Source organism: Cheilinus undulatus, linkage group 14 (assembly GCF_018320785.1).
Source record: "Cheilinus undulatus linkage group 14, ASM1832078v1, whole genome shotgun sequence".
In the NCBI taxonomy this organism is placed as follows: Eukaryota; Metazoa; Chordata; class Actinopteri; order Labriformes; family Labridae; genus Cheilinus; species Cheilinus undulatus.
Genome location: NC_054878.1, coordinates 17158521 through 17179729, shown reverse-complemented (window position 1 = coordinate 17179729; position 21209 = coordinate 17158521). Strand labels below are relative to the sequence as shown.

The following is a 21209-nucleotide window of genomic DNA, read 5'->3' as shown; positions in this document are numbered from 1 at the left end:
AGCTTAGGGACTAAAACGCGCCCCTGGCTCATACAAGAATCAACTGGGAAGAAGTCAGAAGTGGAGCCACCATACTTCACAACATTCTCTAGACCAGAATATAGAGTAGACATTAGCTGGATGAGTGAATTTTTGGTCTTAACAGGGCTAACAATGACAATACAGAAATAATGTAATTCCTTTAAAAAAAGGAACTGCAAAGTCATAAATAACGAGAAAGACAGATTAAAACCTGGTGAACAGTGATTTAAAACTAAAAATCAGCAAAGACTTGTTTGCAAAAGGCAATGCATCCACTAAGACTTTGTGTTTTTTATCCCATCTTACCTATCATAGGTGATTCAATGAAGCTCCAGGTGTTGCTCTGTGGTACGTAAGACTGGAGGACCCCTGCTGAGCGTCCAGCTTCATTCACTCCTCCAAATACATAGACCTTCCCTCCACACACTGTAGCTGCTGCAGAATGGACCGGCTTAGGAAGAGGAGCGACCGTCTCCCACTGGTTGGTGATTGTGTCATACCTGAAGAGGAAGAAGAGAATTTCTGATTAAGTTTTGGACATAGAGTTGTTCCACCTTGTATGAATAAGAATAAACAAAAGCAAAAAAGAAGAAAAATCAAGAGGCTTTACAAATCTTCTCGTCAGTGAAGTCAGTTCCTCACGTTCAATAAAAAAGTTCAATCTGAAAAGTCTTTAACAACTTCAGGAGCTTGAATGATTCATAAAACATTTCAACACTTTGCAGTGAGTCAGTTATAGCAATACACACCAATAATTAACAGAAAGACTCTATTTAAAGTTCCCACTGAGCTCAATCTACAGTGAAATGCTGGTTTTGGCTGCAGGGCTGACAGACATAATTAGCAGAATGCCTACACCACCAGGGAAGATGAAAAAGACCAACTATTAAGTCCAGTGACAGCAATTAAAGCAATTACACAAAGCAACATATGCTTGAAGCTACAAGACATAAGCCTCTAGAGTTAGGCTGTGTTTCAGTGTTGAGCTTTGGACCTTTCTCACTGAGCCATCCTCAGCTGGACACTGCCAGCTGAAAGGACAGGAGCAGGACACTGGTTTAGGTGATTTTTCACCTGTTAGAGGTCATATCTACCTTAATATTTATATATCATATTATATTATTATTATTTAATACTGAGAGGTACATATAGGTACATATTTGCTTCTATCCATATGTCATATTTGTCAGGGACGTCCTTGCAAGACAATGCAAAGCCACATTCTGCACAAGATACAACAGCATGGCTTCACAATGAAAGAGTACGGGCAGTACTCTGACCTGCATGCATACCAGACCTGTCTCCCTACAAACAAAGTTATGGAAGGGGCATTTTCAAAGCACTATGGCAATGGAAAGTACCAGTGCTCAAGACATTTGTCAAGCAAAAATGGGGAAGATATAACTCCCCAAACCCTTACATTGTGTTGCTAAAAGAAAAGGTGATGTAACACTGTGGCAAACATGCCTCTGTCCCAACTTTTTGAACACTACAATACAGTAACATTAGATATTCTGTTATTGCCATATTCAACTGATCATAGGTTGAAATCCCTTCATTCTGTTTTCATTCATATTTTACACTATGCTATTTCATTGTACTTTATGATCTTCATCTATCACTGTCTAGAAAAAAAAAAAAAAACTAAATCCAAAGTGTCTATACTCTTCTTACTTTTCTTAAACAGTGTACCTGTGAAAGTTAAAAAAATGTGGGCACTCTAAGGAGTTTTTGATTTATTCTTCTGTGGCATTTGAAGCTAAATTTGAATGACACCTGGAAGCACTGGTTGCATCCGCTTTGCTGTGTTCCAGCTGTTGGATAAAGAATGAGAGTAGACATACGGATTAGCCTTTAAAAACTTTCTCTTTGGGGGTATGATAATATTTGTGGTATTAGCTGTAGAGGGGACGAGTTTAAATCGACAAGTAGCCAGAGAAAGTGGTGACACAGAACCAACTCTTGAAATATTCAGGAGTGCCAATCAACCCTGGTTAAATCCACATCCACAGACAACAGAATCAAGCTGAGTATTGAGCCCTGCTGAGAAGACTCACTAACACTTGTTTGAGTCTCTGATGGTTGTAATTACCTCTCTGACCACATCAGGAGGTTCAGAAATTTAAGGATCAGACACTGCTGAGTGGAGCTGATTAAGAGATCAACAAAAGATCAACAGGACGACTGCAAACAGCTGCTCATGATGAGAAAGAAGAAACTAGAACAAAGCCTATTTAGTTTTTTTTTTTTTTTTAGAATGCAATCACTTTAAGTCTTCTAAGCAGTTTAAAAAAAAAAAGCTTTGCTGGGCTACAAAGGCAGGCCAAAGTCAGTGCACATCATTAAAACCATAACTGCATAATTTGCGTAGATCAAAATACAGAGGTGAAAAAATTACACAATTGTTGTACTTAAGTAAAGTACTGTTATGTTGGTTTAAACTTATTTGAGTAATGGTCCATTAACCTACTTAAGAAAGAGTAAAAGTATGTAATTCAAAGTTTTCTTTAAATTCTGAGTAGTTACTGAGGACTTGTGCCATAAAATATGATCTTTCCTTACTCCTTATTCCAACCAGGTGGTTTGGGTAGTCACACCTCTATAATAAAGTCAATTTTACACAGCAAAATTGACATTTAACTCATATAGAGTTTAAGTTATAACTTAAAAGTGTAGATATTTGTCCATCCTACATATAGTTGTGGCAGGGTGAATTTTCTCCCCATCCCACTACCTTCAGTGTAGTGGGGCTGCAGGTGATTAACCAATTGGCATCTTGATTGCGAGGCGGTGCGGTGCGGCAATAGAGGTGTGTGGGTGTGCCATGCCTCGGATGTGTGTCCTGGTGTCTACCTGGAGACAGACTTCCGCATTGTTTGGCGTGGTTTGGTGCGGCTGGCATGCCCATGGTCAGCGTGGCTTCATTGATTGCCATTTCTTTTAGAGTGCCTCCTATTGGTGTAAGCAGTCTGGCGTATCCGTCTGTTCTGGTGAAATCTAGAGAAGCTGTGAGTGGTGCTGGGTTTGCGCTTTTCTGTCGCTTTCTGAGTACCGTGCTGTGGCTCTGCAGCTCTGCAGCTCTGCAGCTCTGCATCTCCTCCTCTATCCATTGTGATTCGGCACTTCTGTTCCTGGATCTGTTAGGCAGGCGGCTGGACGGTTCCCCGGTGGTGGTCCCTTCACAGTCTGGTACAGGAGTGCACTTGGGTTTCAGTTCAGGTGGTGTGTGGTTTGCACGTGTGGTGATAGCTCCAGGACCCTTCCCTTTCCTCCCACTCAGTCCTCGCTTCTGGTAAGCTCTCAGCCCTGCTCCCTCATACTCAAACAGTTAACTTATGGGCCACCTGAGACTGTGCAATTTAATTTTGATAGAGAAACTTTTTATAGAAATACTCATTTTAAAAATTGATATATAACATTTAATAAAAGTTGTTAATTCTTTTGGAACACATCTCTGTCCGAATGAGTTTTGAACCTGTGTGACCTTTTCTATTGAGTGTGTTTCTGGGTAATGTCCTGGGGGGTGTAATTCGTTGTTGGACAAAATTGAAATTATTTTCCATGTAAAAGAATTCCTTAATAAAACCACTTCAAGAATAAAACAAATCCCCAAAATGAGACTAATTTAAAATATAAAGTTATTTTACAATAAAACTAAATTTAAAGTAGAATTAAACGTGTACTGAAGCCCACCCCGTCACATAGTTAATCTACAAGAGTTGAATATCTTACAGTATGACAGAGCTGCAGTATCTCTTGAAAATCTGTGGTCAGCAGAGAGTCAACCTCATGGCAGGACAATTCATGCTGATGAAGGATACTATGCAACCTTTGGGATCACCTAAAGTCCCAAACAGGAACTTTAACTGAGTGGATAGCTGAACTCATGGTGCAAATGTATTTCAAATAAAAAACAGTCCACTAGAAACAAGAGCTAAAGAACACTAAGGGATCAACTCTGTCAGATAACTCCAACACTGAAGATCATTTCACTCAGAATGGAGTTAGCAGTAAACGTAAGAATGTTTAACCCTGAAATATAGACACTCCAGTTTTTGCTGTGTACAACATCTGTTTTGGGATGTAATGAAATAATCATTACCTGCCATGTGATGCTGGGATAATCATGAACACTAGCTGCCTGTTGGACTGCATTCAAGACGAGCCAATCAAGGTATTACTGTTATATGCCTCTGCAACCTTGGGAGCTATCATTGTTGCCTCCTACTTCAGTACAGAACAATAAAAGCAGACTGACACTGCTTAAATTGCTCACATGCATAAGGACGGCATAGCTATTAAGAGGCTACAATATGGTACAAGGTTACTGTGACCTCAGCATATGCATGGCTGCAATGATCCCTGACCTCCAAAATCGTATCAGTTCACCCTCAAAACCAAGTGTAGGTCTGTGCCAAATTTTGCAAAAATCCTCCAACGCATTATTGAATTATTGTGCTCACAAGGTTTATGCACATTCATGCAGAGTTTGAAAAAATCCCTCCAAACATTCTTGAGATATCTTATTCATAAGCAATGGATTTAAAATCAAGTCAAATGTGAATCTTGACGTTATCTTCAAATATTAATCTTTTTATCCTTGAGGCATGCTTGGCATTTGACCAAAGAAACAATGGTGGTGGACGGCTCCTCTCTCTTCGCTGCAGGACAGAAAGATACAAAAGATCTTTCATACCATCAGCGATAAGACTATATAATTCTACCATAAACAGATGAGACTCCAGACAAATACATTTCCCTTCTGGGATAAATAAAGTTATTGTATTGTATTGTATTTGTGACAAAATTGGAGAAAATCTCTCAGAGTGTTTGTATTGTGTTACAAGGTGTATACCCCTATGTAAGTCCCCTAAACATAATGCAACCAGCCTTGGCTGTTGAAAGCATGGAGAAATAATACACTTTAAAGGCACCTTGAAAGACTGCCAGGACAAGACTTTTAAGGAGCTATGATAATAACGTGTGCACTCTTCTAGTGTGTCTGAGTGTGTAAGAGGATGCAGAATTAATTGGATGGGAATGTCACAGAGGACAGGGGACATCAGTGCTGCCTGTGTTTAGGCTGAACATCAATCACTGTTGGTTGCTCTTTAAAACTACACAGGAGATGGAAGACTTGATTGAACGACTCCTCATTCCCAATATAAGCCCCTGTGTTGATAGCTTACACATAGAGCAGCTCTATGTGGTGAGGGGCTGTTGTGAGAGTAGGCACTGAAATAAAAACACCCAAGGCTGCCCATAAAGGGGGACAAACAGGAGAGCTTTCATGATCCATGATAAAGTTAATCTATGATAACCATATTCAACAACCACTCTTACAAAGCAAAAAATAAATTTTATCTTTTTATCTTTAGCTATGTTGCAGTACAATATAGCTTTTTCAAAATGTAAACCCCTTTCCTTAAAACAAAATTACCTTTTAATTGGTAATGTTTAAAAATGTGGATGGGTAAACTGAACTAAACCATTAGGAAAGTAATGTTCAGAGTTCAGCCATGATGTGCACAAATGTCAGGATGCCAAAGAATAAAGTTAATTAAACTGAAATAACTTTAAGGGAAAAATAAGTAAATAATTGCAAAAAGAGACAAGAAAAAAATGGCAAAAATGGGTTGAAGTGACAAACATTAGCAGAAAAAAGTGGTAATAGGGTTAACAAAAATGGGTTAAAAGAGGCTTAAATGGTATAAAGGTGGCAAAAATGCCTTAAGTATTGCAAAAAAGGGTCAACATGGGTAGAAATGGTAAAAGAGGTTAAAGATGTGGAAAAAATGAGTTACAGGTGTCAAAAAATGGACAAAAGATGGCAAAAATGGCTTAAAAATGGCAAAAAAAAGGTCAAAATGGGCAGAAAATGGTGAAAGGATGTTAAAGATGTGGCAAAAATGAGTTACAGGTGTCAAAAAATGGACAAAAGGTGGCAAAAATGATTAAGGTGGCAACAATGGGTTACATAAAGAAAAAGTGGGCAAAAAATGGCAAAAATGGGTGGTTAAGGAAATGAAAGGTGGTTAGAAGTAGATTAACAGTGGCAAAAATGGGCAACAAGTGGAAAAAAAGTTGGTTAAAAGAGGAAAGAAGGGGTCAATTGTGAAAAACTGTGGAGAAAAGGGGCAGTCACAGTGATAAAAAGGGTTTAACAAGTGTCATGAATAAGCAGTATCAATATTAAAACCCAATAATAGCTCAACACACTTTTCTGCTTCAAAGTGAGGTAACTGTTAGCTCAGATGCTAGCACCAATGATCTAACACGTTGACATCATCAGTAAATCACAACCCAGGAGGGCCCATTCTCTTGGTTTTTCAGGAGCACAGCTAATTCTGTGGACAGACCTGCTGACACCCATGTTTCAGTTGCATCTGAACCCTGAGTTTTGAGAGATATGTGTCTTTGTGTTAAAAGGAGGCTACGGCTAAAAACTACATTACCGTCTGAAAACTGTGACACTAAATGAAAAGGTTTCTTGAGGAGCAGCTCATAAAGTTTCTGCATCTTAAATCATATTTGTGCAACAAGCAGCAGCACAAGCCATCCTAGCAGCTCTACTTGACTACAACAGTGTGTAAAGCTAAATGCTAATGTCTGAATACTAAATACACTGCCTGTTACCTTGCTAATAAGCAAATATAATGTATGCCATGCCAACCATGTTAGTTCTGTATGTTAGCATGTATGCACAATTTGCTAATGAGCACTGAACAAAATGTTCAGATGGGACCTGCAGACAGACAAACCAACACTATCATCCCTTAGGGCGACGCTGCAAGTATGACTGCAAAACATTTGAATTAACTCATGCAGGAACAGCTTTGAGTTTGCATTAATGCAGCACATCCAGTGCATACATGTAGAGATGCTTTTTACTAAGATGGAATTGCTATTAGTTTCGATAATCAAATCGATGAAAAATGTGTCCAGTTTAAATAAATACATAAATAAATAAATGCCACGTGGTGCACAACAAGTGTTTGAATCTGGTACAGACATGTAAGAAGTTAAAAAAAGCATTGTGTCTTAGCTTATGTTGAATTGAGGAATTTTAACCTTTTGGCAGACACACAGACACATCTATCCCACCTTTACTGTCACCAATGACGTACTGTCATAAAGACAAAGGCACGCTCTGAGCATTATCAGACCTCCGGTTTGTGAGACCTCAGAGCCCAGTTATACAACCATGAAGAGTAGATACTGAAGTTTCTTGTGAACTTCAGACGGATCTGGCCTTGCAGGCCCCAAATGCATCCATTATCTAGTGACATATCTGGAATTTTGGTGCATTCACACAAGAATGAACAAGAATCAAATGCTGATGCAGCCTGCCAAGTAGTGTACAATGTTAGCTGCCTCTTAGTTTTGTTTTGCCTTCCAGGCCTCAGCATAATCATCAGACTGAAAGCTCTGAACAGTCACAACAAAGAACCTGTACTGTTCCTGTTCAGGTTCAGACAGTAGGTGAAGGGTGTTGGTCATGGTGATGACTGTGGTAGGGACCAGTGCTATGAAGTTGGTTAATCCTGAGGAGCAAGGATTATCTGAGCAGGAAGAGGGACTCAGCAGAGGCCTCAGAGGGCCTGTTATCCCCATCATCAGTGCTTTGCTGTGGGGGTTTCCTGGATGACTGTACACACCACCCACTTTTACTCTCACTCTTAATCTATCTCCTGGAGCTTTCGGACCTTATACATGGATACAGGGGTGCCCACAGAATTGACCCTCCACAGTGATTTATTGAGGATATCAATGCATGTTTGTTGGATGTGCAGAACTGGTAACAGTCAAACTGTAACTGGGTTCTGATGTTCAAACCATTTCTTGTTGCTTCTTTAGAAGCACTTTTCAACACATTTTTAACCATTTCTGCTACTTCTTTTTGCCAGTTTTAACTAATTTTGGCTGTTTTTTGATTTTTTTGCCGATTAACACCAATTTTTACCACTTTTAGCTGCATTATTGCAGATTATCACCCTTAACTGCCCATTTTCCCACTGTTATGCCACCTTATTCCCATTTTTGCCTTTTCTTTCTGGCATTCATATCACATTTATCCACTTTTCACCCATATCAGTTGCTTTTCACACACCTCTGCTATGTCTTTAGTCAGTTTTAACCCATTTCGGCTGCTTTTTTTTGCCACTTTAAACCCATTATTGGTGTTTTTTTGCGATTTATTGCCTCTTTATGCCCATTTTTGCCTCTTCTCTCGGGCCTTTGTATCCCAATTTTCTGCTTTTCGCCCACATAAGTTACTTTTTACTCACTTTAGCCAATTCTTTTTTAACCCATTTTGGCTGTTTTTCTTCCCCCTTTTCACCACTTTAAACTATTTTCTTTTCTACCATTTTACACCATTTCTTGCCACTTTTAACCCATTGTTGCCATTTTTTCGCCCTTCCTAGTCACTTTTTAATTCAATCATCCGAATCTTTTTTTTTTAATCCAATTCTTCCACAGTTTTGCCACTTAATGACCATGTTTGCCTCTTTTCATCCATACAACTTGCTTTTCAAACATTTTTAGCACTTCATTTTTTACTAGTTTTTACCAGTACCCAGTTGGGCTGATATGGCCCTTTTATGCCACTTTTAACCCATTTTTGCTACTTTAAGACAATTTTTGCCACCTTTACCCAAAAAAGGCTGATTGCCACCCTTATTGGCACAATTTTGCCACTTTCTATTCATTTTTGCTACTTCCTTTTGGCATTTATATCCCACTTTTGCCGCTTTTCATCCATTCTAATTGCTTTTCACTCTTTTTTGACACTTCATTTTGCAAGTTTTAACATGTTTGCCTATTTTTTGCCTCATATTCTACTTACATTGAGCACTCAGGGACTTGTTAGTTGATGGACAAGCCCACTAAACTAATAAACTGCGTTGAACATGATAAAACCACCAAGTGAAAACCTTCTCCTGCAGCATCTTCCTTGCTGGCTGATTTGATATTTCACAGGAGTGATTAGATGCTCCTACACATGATTCTGGAGGTCTTTGATTGTCCTCCAGGCTCAGATGTACCACAGTCTTTAGAAATGACCACCTGAGCTAGTGTTAAGTTGGGTTGCAAGATAATAGCAGGAAAAGGAAAGTAAGACTCAAGAAAAATAGAGGAAGGTTGTTTTCAGGGGAGGATAAAGAACAATGGAGTTCTCTTCTTAGCTTTTAACAAGGTCGTGGTTTTATATTGTACAAGCAAACAGCTTATTTTAAGCCATTAAATAGACAGAGGACATGGTGTTTGCAAATGTCTCCTCTCTTCTCCTGACTTGTTAGCCAAACAGCTCAACATCCCTAATGAGAAAACTTTGCCTCTGTTCTTTGCATCATGTCGCTAACAGCCCTGATGCATTATTTACCTGCAATAGAACCTGGAAGAGGAACAAACCAGGTTATAGTGGACAATAAATAAAGCAAAAGCATCTATGACTGACACATCATTAGACACTCACGGATCATTCAGTATCTACAATCATATCAGTTTGTCAGAGGAACAACAGAGGAGTGAGCTGGTCCAGACAGAGTACCTGATTACAAGTTAAAGCCTCCTGAAACTGGACTGCTCCATCCCTAAAAATCTGTCAGTCATGAGTGAGGAGAGCAGAGACAGGAATCAGCCTGCTCTCTCCTCTGAGTGTTGATTTGGACCTCATGCTGTTCCCAAAGACAGGCTGCATCCAACCAGCTTTGAGATGGCTCTGATTGAAGACATGATTGTGGATGTGGGGGAATTTCATGCTCAGGGGCATGAAACTCTCATTTAGATGGATAAAGAGAGGGAGAGGGAGGGTGGGAGGAAGGACTGCAAAGAAGGAGTCAGGGTGCTGGAAGGTTAGGAGCTCTGGCTAAAGCTGGATGATGAATATGGACATAAAATAAAATTAAGTGTGTGCATGGTGGTAAACATATGCAAGTGGTACAAACAACACATGGGCAGAGCTGTCAGTAAAGAATCTGCTTCAATAACTTGATGAGCAGAGTGGATCATCAGTGACTGATGCAACATTTGATGACATTCCTCAGAATTCAGATACAATCCAGATGTCTCCATATCAAACAGGGCAGCTATTTACACATGACTAATGATTTTTGAGTATTATTTGCTCTATGTACCACAAACTGGACCTGAGCAGGTTTTCTCCCTTTGTGAAAAGGCGACAGAAAAGGTTTAAGTGACAGTCTTCTTATCTCCTCTGTCCAGGGTGCAGTCCTGCTGTAGCCTGTCTGCCTCCCTGCTGGAGTCTCTACTGAGTTTTGGTCCAACAATGCTGAGCTGCAGCAGAGACAACTGAGTCTCACAGCAGAAACACACCTCCCAAATGTGCTGGTGAGCTACAAAAGAAAGGATCAGCAGTTAATGGAGCTCATTCGTCTGAACAAGTAAGTAAAAATGTCTGCAGAAATGGATTGTAAGTGATTGGGAAAATCTGCAGTAGCTCTTGGATTTATGTAAGAAATCCAAGTATGACTCAGAGGGGAACTTTCAGGGCTTCTTCATTCAAAAATGAACTTTTAAAGTCAAAACCATTTCGTTATTTGGTGATTTCCATATAAAAAAAAACAGTTTCTCAGCCACAGTCACCTCAAGTTTGTTTTCTAACTGTTACCACAAGCTAACAGCTGCTATACATGAAAGCAGTGTAATGGTGTCTGTAGAGGTGGGTGCATTCTTAACTCTGCTCCATGACTTATTTTTTTAGGAAGAGAAAGCAAAAAACAGAGCACCCATCAATCAATAAACTCCTCAAGGTGCCTGACAAAAAAGACTAACTAGAAAAGGAGGCCTCAGCACTCAAAAATGTCCTTTCAGGTAGTTTCATTAAGGCAAGGCACAACGGACACGTTTAACAAAGAAGACCACGTGTCAAACCGCGTCCGTTGTGCCGTGCCTAAATAAAACTACCTAAAAAACATTTTTGAGTACTGACGCCTCCTTTTCTAGTTGTTTTTTTAGCAACCTATTTAGCAAAAGATAACTGGCTAGTGTTACAGGCTACTCTTATATACTTAGTGCACCTTAAAAAAAGGGTCTGTTGTATTTGTATGTATTTGTATTTGTATGTACCAAAAACGCCTGCTGTTTGAGTTCAGCTAATAAAATCTTTATGGAATTAAAATGAGTGGAGCAAGCTGATAGAAAGTAGTGGTCAAAGTCCATTTTCGGATGCATCATGATAATTTAAACATTTAAAACTGTGGAATAGCAGGAACAAAAAGTGGAACTCTGACACGCAGCACAGAACAGCAAGATTTAAATTACCAGTTGTTCATATGTGAAAAATGACATTTTAATGTTTGAATTGCTACTACCTTTGGTTCAGTCAAATGTAAGTTTACACACATCTCCCATTAGAGGACAGTGGAAATTCAAGTAATCTATTTTTTTAAACACAAATGTATGACACAGTGAGAACAACAGTAATGTAAAAAAACAAGTGCATCAAAATGCATCTATAAACAAATAAAATCTAATCATAGCCCAATGAATCGTAATCAAATCGTGAGAGGCCTAAAGATCCACACCTCTAGTGCACATTACTAGCTATCCCAGAGAACTGCAAAGTAGAACCTGCCTACTTCACCTATGATTGGCTCACCCCTAAAAATCTTACCAACAAAGGCAATCATGAGTCCTGGCCAGTCAGAAGTTAGGCAGTTCATGTCTTCACCATCATAGGAAATAGAAATGCAGTGTACTACTACTAGTAGTGCATCAGACATGGTTTAGAAGAGGTATACTCGTTCTAGATGAATAAATAAGTGGGTATTTTGTATTTTATGCATTTTCTACTTTGGTACTTGTAGGTTATCTAAAGGGAAAACGTGGCTCTGAATGAAACAACACCATTGATGTAAAACACAGAAAATAAATGAAAAAAGCATGTATACTCCATATAACTGCATATACCCTGCATTACACCTCTGCACATAGGTGTGTTGGTATGAGGTTGCATTCAAACTTAATTAAGTTCAAAACCTGATTAATAAGATTCATGTAGTTTATGTATTTCCCTCCCCCAAGTTTTATGTCTGCCTTTAATTTTCCATATCTAATTCAGGCAAAACCTCTCAGAACATGACGGGATTTTTTTCCTTAAATAAGGTTTGGTCAAAGAGTCTTACTTTAACATGCTGATTGTCCAAAACTTGATTCCTGTTCTTGCATAGATGAGAGGTTGTGCTTCACATTGGCTAAAAGATTGATGTAACATTGCTTTTAGTAAGTGGGATTATCAGACAGTGAGTGAGACTTACTAAGGTGGTGTTTCAGGAAGCCATTTCACCAGCTGCTGCCTTACCTTATCTAACTACAGAGAACAAATACACGTAAGAGGCCTTGTTAGGTCTTTGAGGAACTCTACTGTTTATTCTTGGTTGTGTGAAAGAACAAAAGTAAAGCCAGATCAATTTCAGGTCTGAAATTGTGTATTAATGCTTTAGCTTGTTTTTCACATTTTGAAATAAATGCCTTACAATATAGCACCTGAGATTTACTTCACAAAAATAATGTGGTTTATACCTGGAGGCATGGAGATTATCATCTGAATGTTTTAATAGTTTACAAGAATATAAATGTCCCTGATGTGATGAATGTTGTTTTTCTCACTTTCTGCTCTAGGTCAGTGGTTCTCAACTGGTGGGTTGGGACCCAAAAGTGGGTTGCGAACAGGTTCCAGTGGGTTGCGACTCGGTGTCTGAAAAAAAAAATGGTGGCACAAGTCCTGAAGTCCTAACTAAACATGTATCGATACCTTTTATTTTAACTGGTTTTACTGGGAAATTGTTTACATTTAAATGTTTGATCAATATTTAAACTAATTTATCTCGTCTGCTTGCTACTTTTCCCATGATAATGAAGTAAGTTCACAAGTTCTCTGGAAAATTGGCAATTTAACAAATAATGATGGGGAAAGAGGGTATAAAATTGGTCATATTTGTCCCTTTTCTTTTTTATATCAGGTGCTTTGGTCCAATCATGCTCCAAAACTGCAACATATTCAATTGACTAAACATGCGTTGTTGAAATTTTTTTGGAAACTTGGGTTGCGATCTGTCGTAAGGCAGAGTGGTGGGTCCTGACGCCAGATCAGTTGAGAACCACTGCTCTAGGTGTTTTACTATGGATAAAAAGAGACTTTACCTTCAGGAATAAAGTCAAATTTTAACTGTTCTGTCCAGTAAAGCCATCAAATTCTACGTATTTAATACGGATAGCAAATTTGCTCTTCTTAAAGAGACAACTGCTGAACCAATGCTGAATACTGAAACAATGAATAAGGCTATTTTATGTTATCATGAAAAATATCAATTTAAGTTTGCAGCATTGAGATAGTTCTATGAATACTAAACAGAAATTCACTTTGAGACAACATAACACCTCTGTGTATTCATGAATTTCATTTCTATAATTTTAAGACTTCTTAAGATCTGACTCTATTTTGACTCTTGCTCTCCATAACCGTCCCTGAAAGATAAAATAAAAGCCAGAGTTAGTTCAAAATAAAAACTCTGACATCTCCAACTATATTTCCCAAACAGCCTGAGAGACTCATTAGCTTTTAAATGATCAGACCGGTGTATACGACCCTGAACTTAAGTTACAAATGGACTTCTTCAGGCCCTGCATCAACGTTTTATTCTATTAGAATTCACTTATTTTCTTGGTGTGAGGATTTTTGCCACTGTACCTCTGAGAGTAATGTTAGAGTATGAAGCAGAGGAGGCCTCAGGCAGATCTTGGACTGAGGCAAAGCAGGTTAAAGATTTACGGTGCTTATAATTGAGTCTACAGACTCAGAGAAGCTTCATGGTAACAGACAAACACTGATTTCTTCAGAGCCGTGAACGCCCTTGATACACCAGCAGCTGTTAAATTAAGCAGCTCAGAGACGGAGGAATCAAATGTGTATCCATTATGAGGCAAATTCTCCATCTACCCCATCATAACGACACTGTGTGGCAGCAATATGGGAAGTATCAAATTAGTCTGTTTCATTTGGAGGTCTGCTGTGCATTGTCAAAATCTTTGGATATCACTAAAGCTGCTAGGTAATGAGCAGCAGAGGACTGCTCTAATAAACCCAGTAATGTTCATTTGATTGTTTTGGTTCATTTCACGCTGACAAGATGCTCTGCTCAGACTCACTCCTCAGACCAGGTGAGAAATAAGAAAAGAGAAGAATCATAAGTCCAGAGGTTTGAATGAGACTATTAATACTGAATAATCTCTATTCATGTTACTAAGGATTAATTGTACTCCAAGAGGAAACTGTCTATACTAGTATCTGATGTTATGATGAAGAGAGCCAACGAAAAACAGAAAATATAAGAAGTAAAGAGCCAGCTGAGAATGACCTTCACATGAAGTGATGACGATGTGTCTGAAGTGGATGGAATCAGACACAGTGCTCTCTGAAAAAGAACAAAAATCCTCATACTCAGACCAGGCTCACTTTTAAGTAAAGGGTGCTCAGTTGCTGCACTGCTATGACTTTTGAATACTGGCTCACATTCATTCCTCTGCACCCTTCAGCTCTCACAGAAAGTGGCAGCCAAATAATTTTAATGCTTTTGCAATATGCTACACCATACTACAGCATGCAATACTATCTACTATGTTTTGCTGTGCAGCTTGAACCTGAAGAATCATCTTTATGTCACTGTGCAGACACCAGCTGGGAGCTGCTGGACATGTCTGTTGTTTGGAGACAGGCAGCTGCTGACGCTGTGTGACTCTCACCTCTCCACGTGGTCCAGGTTCCCTGATACTCCTAGTCCTCCAATGGTGTACAGCTTTCCATCGTACACCAGGCTGTTGTGTCTGCAGCGAGCCACCGTCATCCGGGATACCAGGTTCCAGTTGTCCAGCAGAGACATGTAGCACCAAACGTCAGCCACCATCACACCACTCTCTGTGCCTCCTGGAATATGTAATAACGCATATGAAAGAGGGCATATGATATTTCTTTGTTTAGCATCACATGCAAAGACATTGATTCAAATCTTTAAACAGAACTGTTTACCTTTCAACTTTAAAAATCTTCTCAATTTTATGTTGGCATCTAAACATTGAATTCAATTTCTTTTGTTCAGAAGTTTAAACATAATATGAGACTCAGACTACTTTTTAATGAAGGTTGTTTGCAGCTGTGTTGACAAGTGATCCAGACGAGCCACAAAAAAGCTTGCAGCCACACAGGAAACTTACAGGTCACATCACCACCCGAGGCAGAAACTGTTAAAAATCCTTCTGGTAGGCGTGACAGGGCACTGCATGCCAAAAACAAGCAACAACTTCACACAGAAACTGGTTCTTTCCCCAGGATTACACTCTGTTAAACATTAACAGTCAGTATTGCTCTGATGACCACTCAACAGTCACAGAGTTGCTCTGATGACCACTCAACAGTCACAGAGTTGCTCTGATGAACAGTTAACAGTCACAGAGTTACTCTGATGACCACTCAACAGTCACAGAGTTGCTCTGATGACCATTCAACAGTCACAAAGTTGCTCTGATGACCACTCAGTAGTCACAGAGTTGCTCTGATGACCACTCAACAGTCACAGAGTACCTCTGATGATCAATTAACAGTCACAGCGTTGCTCTGATGACCATTCAACAGTCACAGAGTTGCTCTGATGACCATTCAACAGTCACAAAGTTGCTTTGATGACCACTCAGTAGTCACAGAGTTGCTCTGATGACCACTCAACAGTCACAGAGTCACTCTGATGACCACTCAACAGTCACAGAGTTGTTCTGATGACCATTCAACAGTCACAAAGTTGCTCTGATGACCACTCAACAGTCACAGAGTCACTCTGATGAACAATTAACAGTCACAGAGTTACTCTGATGACCACTCAACAGTCACAGAGTCACTCTGATGACCACTCAACAGTCACAGAGTCACTTTGATGACCACTCAACAGTCACAGAGTTGCTCTGATGACCACTCAACAATCACAAAGTTGCTCTGATGACCACTCAACAGTCACAGAGTCACTCTGATGACCACTCAACAGTCACAGAGTCACTCTGATGAACAATTAACAGTCACAGAGTTACTCTGATGACCACTCAACATTCACAGAGTCACAAGGATTCTGGCACAGGAGGGAGAAATTCAGTCTGGAACTGGAGAAACAACTTAAAGGTGTTTCATACAGGGAGAAACAGAGTGTACAGTGGAACAAAATGATCTGTACAACAATGCAAAGACTTTTCAGCCAGACTAAGAAAGAAAGCTTAAAAATTCTCCAAAGAGTGTTAATAGACCTCCTTGATTTAGAGGTTTAACAGGCTGTGTCTCTAAATAACTGCAACAGAAAAGCTTTTATTGTGCCGGTGCAGTGGTCCATTCAGCTCACCTGACAGGTAGATGTTGTCTCCAGCTGAGATGACACTGAAGAAGTCTCGGTCGTAGAAGGGCAGGCTGGCCAGTGGGTACCACTTACTGTTCTGAGGGTTGAAACAGGTGACTGCTGTCAGGGAGCGCTGGTTCATCCCGATCGACTGACGCCCTCCAACAAGAACAATCACTTCTGCTACACCTACAGGGCAACAAGGAGGAGGAGGGAGGAGGCAAAGAAAGAAAAGAGAGAGGAAAGAGCAGATCATTAGGGAAGGTTTCCACAAGTTTCTAAAAGACTCTTTGAGATGCCAGTGCAGTAACCAACAGGTATAATGTTGATGTTAAAGTATTTGTATGTGGGTTTAAAGACAAAGTGAACATTTTGCAGTAGTATAATGCTTAGAGAAAACGTTTGGTCGACTGGGAACACCAACTTACAAAAGCAGCCATAGATTATAGGTCTGCTATATCAAATTAAGACCAGCTTTTGCATTCTCTAAGTCAATGAGCTGGTTGAGAAATGCAAAAAAAGAAACTTTTCTCACCAAAAAGTCTTAACTGTAATGAATAGCTAGACTGATGGTACACATATCCCTGTTATTCCTTGCCTGATCTGATCTCTCACATGTTAAAATGCAAACTCATTCACTCTCAGCGCTGCTGGGTAAAGACACCAGTGATCCAAAACAGATAAACAGGTTGGCAGGCTGCCACATGTTTCTCAGGTTGTCTTCAGCAGCAGGAACCAAAGTTCGAATAAGATGACGAGCTGTCAGACAGAAATGAGCTGTGTATTTATGAGCTGCAGGCAGGCAGAGGGGAAAAAAGGGTAAAAGGAGAGAGGAAAAATAAGGTGGGAAAAACGAGAGAGTGGAGCAACAGCTTATCTTTCTATACTCCAAACCAAGGCTGAACACTGTTTCACTTAAGTGGATCAATACTTTTCAGACAGTCTCTGTCCAAACAGACGTATCCACAAGTGTCTCTATATCTCAGAATTTCTGTTTGAAAAAATATCCCGTTTTATTTTTTTCTTTCAAAGTTGGTACAACAGTTAGAAAGAGGACTAGGTTTAAGTAGAAGATAAAAAAAGCTGCAATGGGCTTGGGTGAGGCTAAGCTAGCACAGAGAGCTGTAACAGCTGTCTCAAACTGACTCAGATCCACAGCTTAAACTAAAGCAGAGGTCGTACCAGGGTTGTACATTAACTTTTTGCCCTACCTGTCACTTTGGCTGGTGGATTCATAAATCTACCAGCCATCACATATTTTATCTTTATTTTAACCAGCAGCATGAGATGAGTTAAAATACGAAAATTAAGGAGTTTAGTGAAACGATGTTCAAAACTGTTGCTCATTTTAAACCATGTTGTTGACCAGTTTGTCTTACCTGCCCATGCAGACATCTATTCCGTGAAATACAGGTGGCGCAGTAAATTCATGCAGCATTTTTCTCCATTATGTGTGTTAAACATAAAAGAATACTGATTTGTATTAGAGCTGTTAAGACTAATCCAGTTGATTAATCAAGATCAAGATTAGTGCAAAGTCTTGATTAATCCCACGCTTGATAGTTTTCTTCAGTACACTTTGGTTAAGGCCTGTCCGCATCTCCCTGCAGTCACAGCTCAAGTCCACCACTTCTCCTTAATGTCTCATTAAGAAGAAACCTCACAGACAACTCAGAGGACAAGTCAAAAGTCATCTGAACCTTTAAATATTCTCTTTATTTCATTTCCAATTCAAGTTCCTTTTTCTGTGATTAAGTTCATGTTCAAATATTTGATCAACCAATAAAAGCAGGTCTATGTAAGCAGGAAGTCAATACTTTAGTTTAAGACAGTGGTAAAATTAAAAAAAATGACACAGAAACAGGTTCAAAAGCAAAACACTGGAATTTTAAAATGTGATAAAATGGGTGCGATTAATCAAAATAAACTACAGAAATTCTTCGATGAATCAGTATTAAAAACGTTAATCTTTTGAGATCCCTAATTAGTATGATCTCTGCAATCTCTTCAAGAATTCAGGCCTTGTTTAACTATGGTGGGCTTAAAATGAGCAAAAATATTAGTATAAAGACCTTTAGCAGGTAGACAAGTTGCAGCACTACTCATATGATACTAAGTCAGACCTGCAACATGCATTCAGAAAAAGAAGGAAAAGTTTTAAGTTATTTGATTGGTATATTTTATCCATTATTTTTAAAATAAATACATAAAATGAATTAAATTCAAAATAAACTTTAAACTGGAGTGTGCTGCTGTTTAGATACATACAGACTTTAAATGTTCATCATTAAATTTGGTATGTCTGTGCTACAGTCTATGCATGTACAGTACATTACTTGTATTCTGCTTCTGCCTTTTCCTATTATAAATTAAATTAAATTATGGTTTATAGCTTGTTGCACTATTTTGTGTGGTCCATATACTAGTGTTGTAAAAGCCTTTTAGAGAGCAGCATCATATGCCTTGTCCAGGAAAGTAGGGATCACGGTTGCCAGGTCCGCGGTTTTCTGGCAGAATTGGGCTACTATTTACGTACTGGCGCGGGTAGATTTTTTTGTCCGCGGGTTGAGCAGACCCATTTTTGATCTCTTGTGTATGTGTATTTACTAACCAAAGCAGAATAAATGACTTTATTTACCCTCAAATGCAACTAAAACAACGAGCAGAGAAGCAGGAAAACACAGAACATGGCACACAACCAAAGATCTGCTGTGCCACATTGGCACATAGACATACAGAAGAAGCACACCTGCACGCACACAAGCAATATATGTAATGTTGCAGAGGCTTTAATGGCTTATGTTGAATTTTTCTAATTTTTGTTCTAATTTCAGCATTGGGCTGGTTTTGGGCTAGTTTTTATCGGCCATTGGGCTATATTTGTCACCCAGACCTGGCAACCCTGATAGGGATCCCAAGGTTTTGGCACTGTAGGGGCTTAAAAATTTAGAAACCCCTTCTTGATGGCAAACATTAAGCAAACTTTCCATTTTTCATGGTAATATTGTTGTGTTTGTGTTCCTTTGAAAAGAGTTAAGGCTCAAAGAGAAGTTGTGACTGTCAGTGTAAGATGAAGGTCTGGACATGAGCTAAAAAAGGCTGTTCATGACAAAATGTGAAAGACGTAAAGTGTTGTTGCCAGTTTTCCTTTTTCTGTGAGTAGAAGGTGTGCTTGTAGATGCCCATTTGAATACTTGCCAAATATGATTAAAGCTAATTCACCCATTTCTTATTTCAAAATCACAGCCTTCAACCGGCAGGTGAACATCCTGCTCGGATGAAGACCTTCAGGTTGTTGGCATGATTTTAAAAGTCTCTAGCCTCCATTAAATTAAGTCTTTTAATGAACTGCACATCTGAGTACCTTAGTCATCTCTAACAACTTCTGAGTTGAAAATCAGCACTGAAGGGGATATTTTTTCCAGCATTTTTAAACACCTTTTCCAAACCTATGCAACACTCCATGCATGCTTCTTTGTGTGTTTATATGCAGCTTTTAATTCTCACCTTATTCAGATAGAGTTTAGTGTGTTCTGCTTGGTCAGGCAAGTCAGAGAGAGTCATCTTCAGCCCCTCAACTCATTCACAAGCTAACACAACCCAATACCAACCTGTCAGAAAACAACAGCACAGGAGAGGAGCACTGCTGATGTGTTTATGTATGAGTTTTCACTCAGACATGCAGCCTCTCAGGGCTGACTGTCAGTCAGCTGAAGGTTTGGTAAAAGTTTGGTGGAAGGATGAAAGGATGGACGGTAGACGGATGGAGACGGTGGGTTGGGGATTAGGGGAAAAGCAAGACTTGACAGCTCTTGTTTGTTTCTGACAAAGTTTGGACAGAAAATATTTTCCTTGCCTGATTTTTACTCAAGTTCTGTTGTATTTTTTCACCTGTTATTACTGGAAAGAAAGATTTATGAATAGAATGATGGAAAGATCCATACATGGATAGATAAAAAACAACATGTTTAATAAAGTAGGTTACCTAAGTAATGTTTGTAACATACAGCAATCATTTCAGACTACATTTATTGTAACAACGCCAATTCCAAAAAAGTTGGGGCACTGTGTAAAATGTAAATAAAACTCAGAAATGCAAAGATTGTCTGATTTCATGAACTCATGTTTTATCCAAAAAACAAAACAATATATTAGATATTGAAACTGACATTTTACCATTTCATGAAAAACAATAGCTCATTTTGAATTTGATGGCAGTAACACATCTCAAAAAAGTAGGGACGGGGCAACAAACGGCTGAAATGCAAAAAACTGGAGGAGCATTTTGCAACTAATTAGGTAAACTGACAGCATGTCTGTAACATGGCTGTATATAAAAGGAACATTTAGAGGAGCAGAGGTTCACTGATCTGCAAAAAAAACCCTGTAATTTTTCAATTTCAGAAAAATGTTTCTCAACATTAACATTATTATTAAGACTTTGAATATCCCACCATCTACAGTCATAATATCATCAAAATATTCAGAGAATCTGGAGAAATCTCTGTGTGACAGGGATTACACTGAAGAAGAAGCCATATGGGAACACAATCCAGAAATGTCAACATTTTCTCTGAGCCAAAGCTCATTTGAAATGGACAGAGGCAAAATGGAAAACTGTTCTGTGGTCAGATGAATCAAAATTTGAAATTTTCTGTGGATTAAAGAGGAGAGGGACCATCCAGCTTGTTATCCTGGCAGAGCTCTGAAGCCTGCATCTCTGATGGTATGGAGTTGCATTAGTGCCTGTGGTGTTGGCAGCTTACATATCTGGAAAGGAACTATAAATGCTGA

At 39.1% G+C, this 21209-nt stretch overlaps 1 protein-coding gene across 4 annotated transcripts in view; it reads right to left on the bottom strand.

Annotated features, from left to right (window-relative positions):
• The window catches only part of LOC121521940 (kelch-like protein 29), a 172152-nt gene that overhangs the window by 12022 nt on the left and 138921 nt on the right, over positions 1–21209 (bottom strand). For 3 of the 4 annotated variants that reach the window (XM_041806153.1, XM_041806152.1, XM_041806154.1), the window contains exons 11-13: positions 16422–16604; positions 14788–14968; positions 328–521 (exon numbers count right to left, since the gene is read on the bottom strand). In XM_041806153.1, coding sequence (XP_041662087.1) covers positions 328–521; positions 14788–14968; positions 16422–16604 — 558 coding nt within the window. Of the gene's footprint in view, positions 1–327; positions 522–10248; positions 10380–14787; positions 14969–16421; positions 16605–21209 lie in introns of those variants that run through there. The other variant, XM_041806155.1, reaches the window with a different exon arrangement.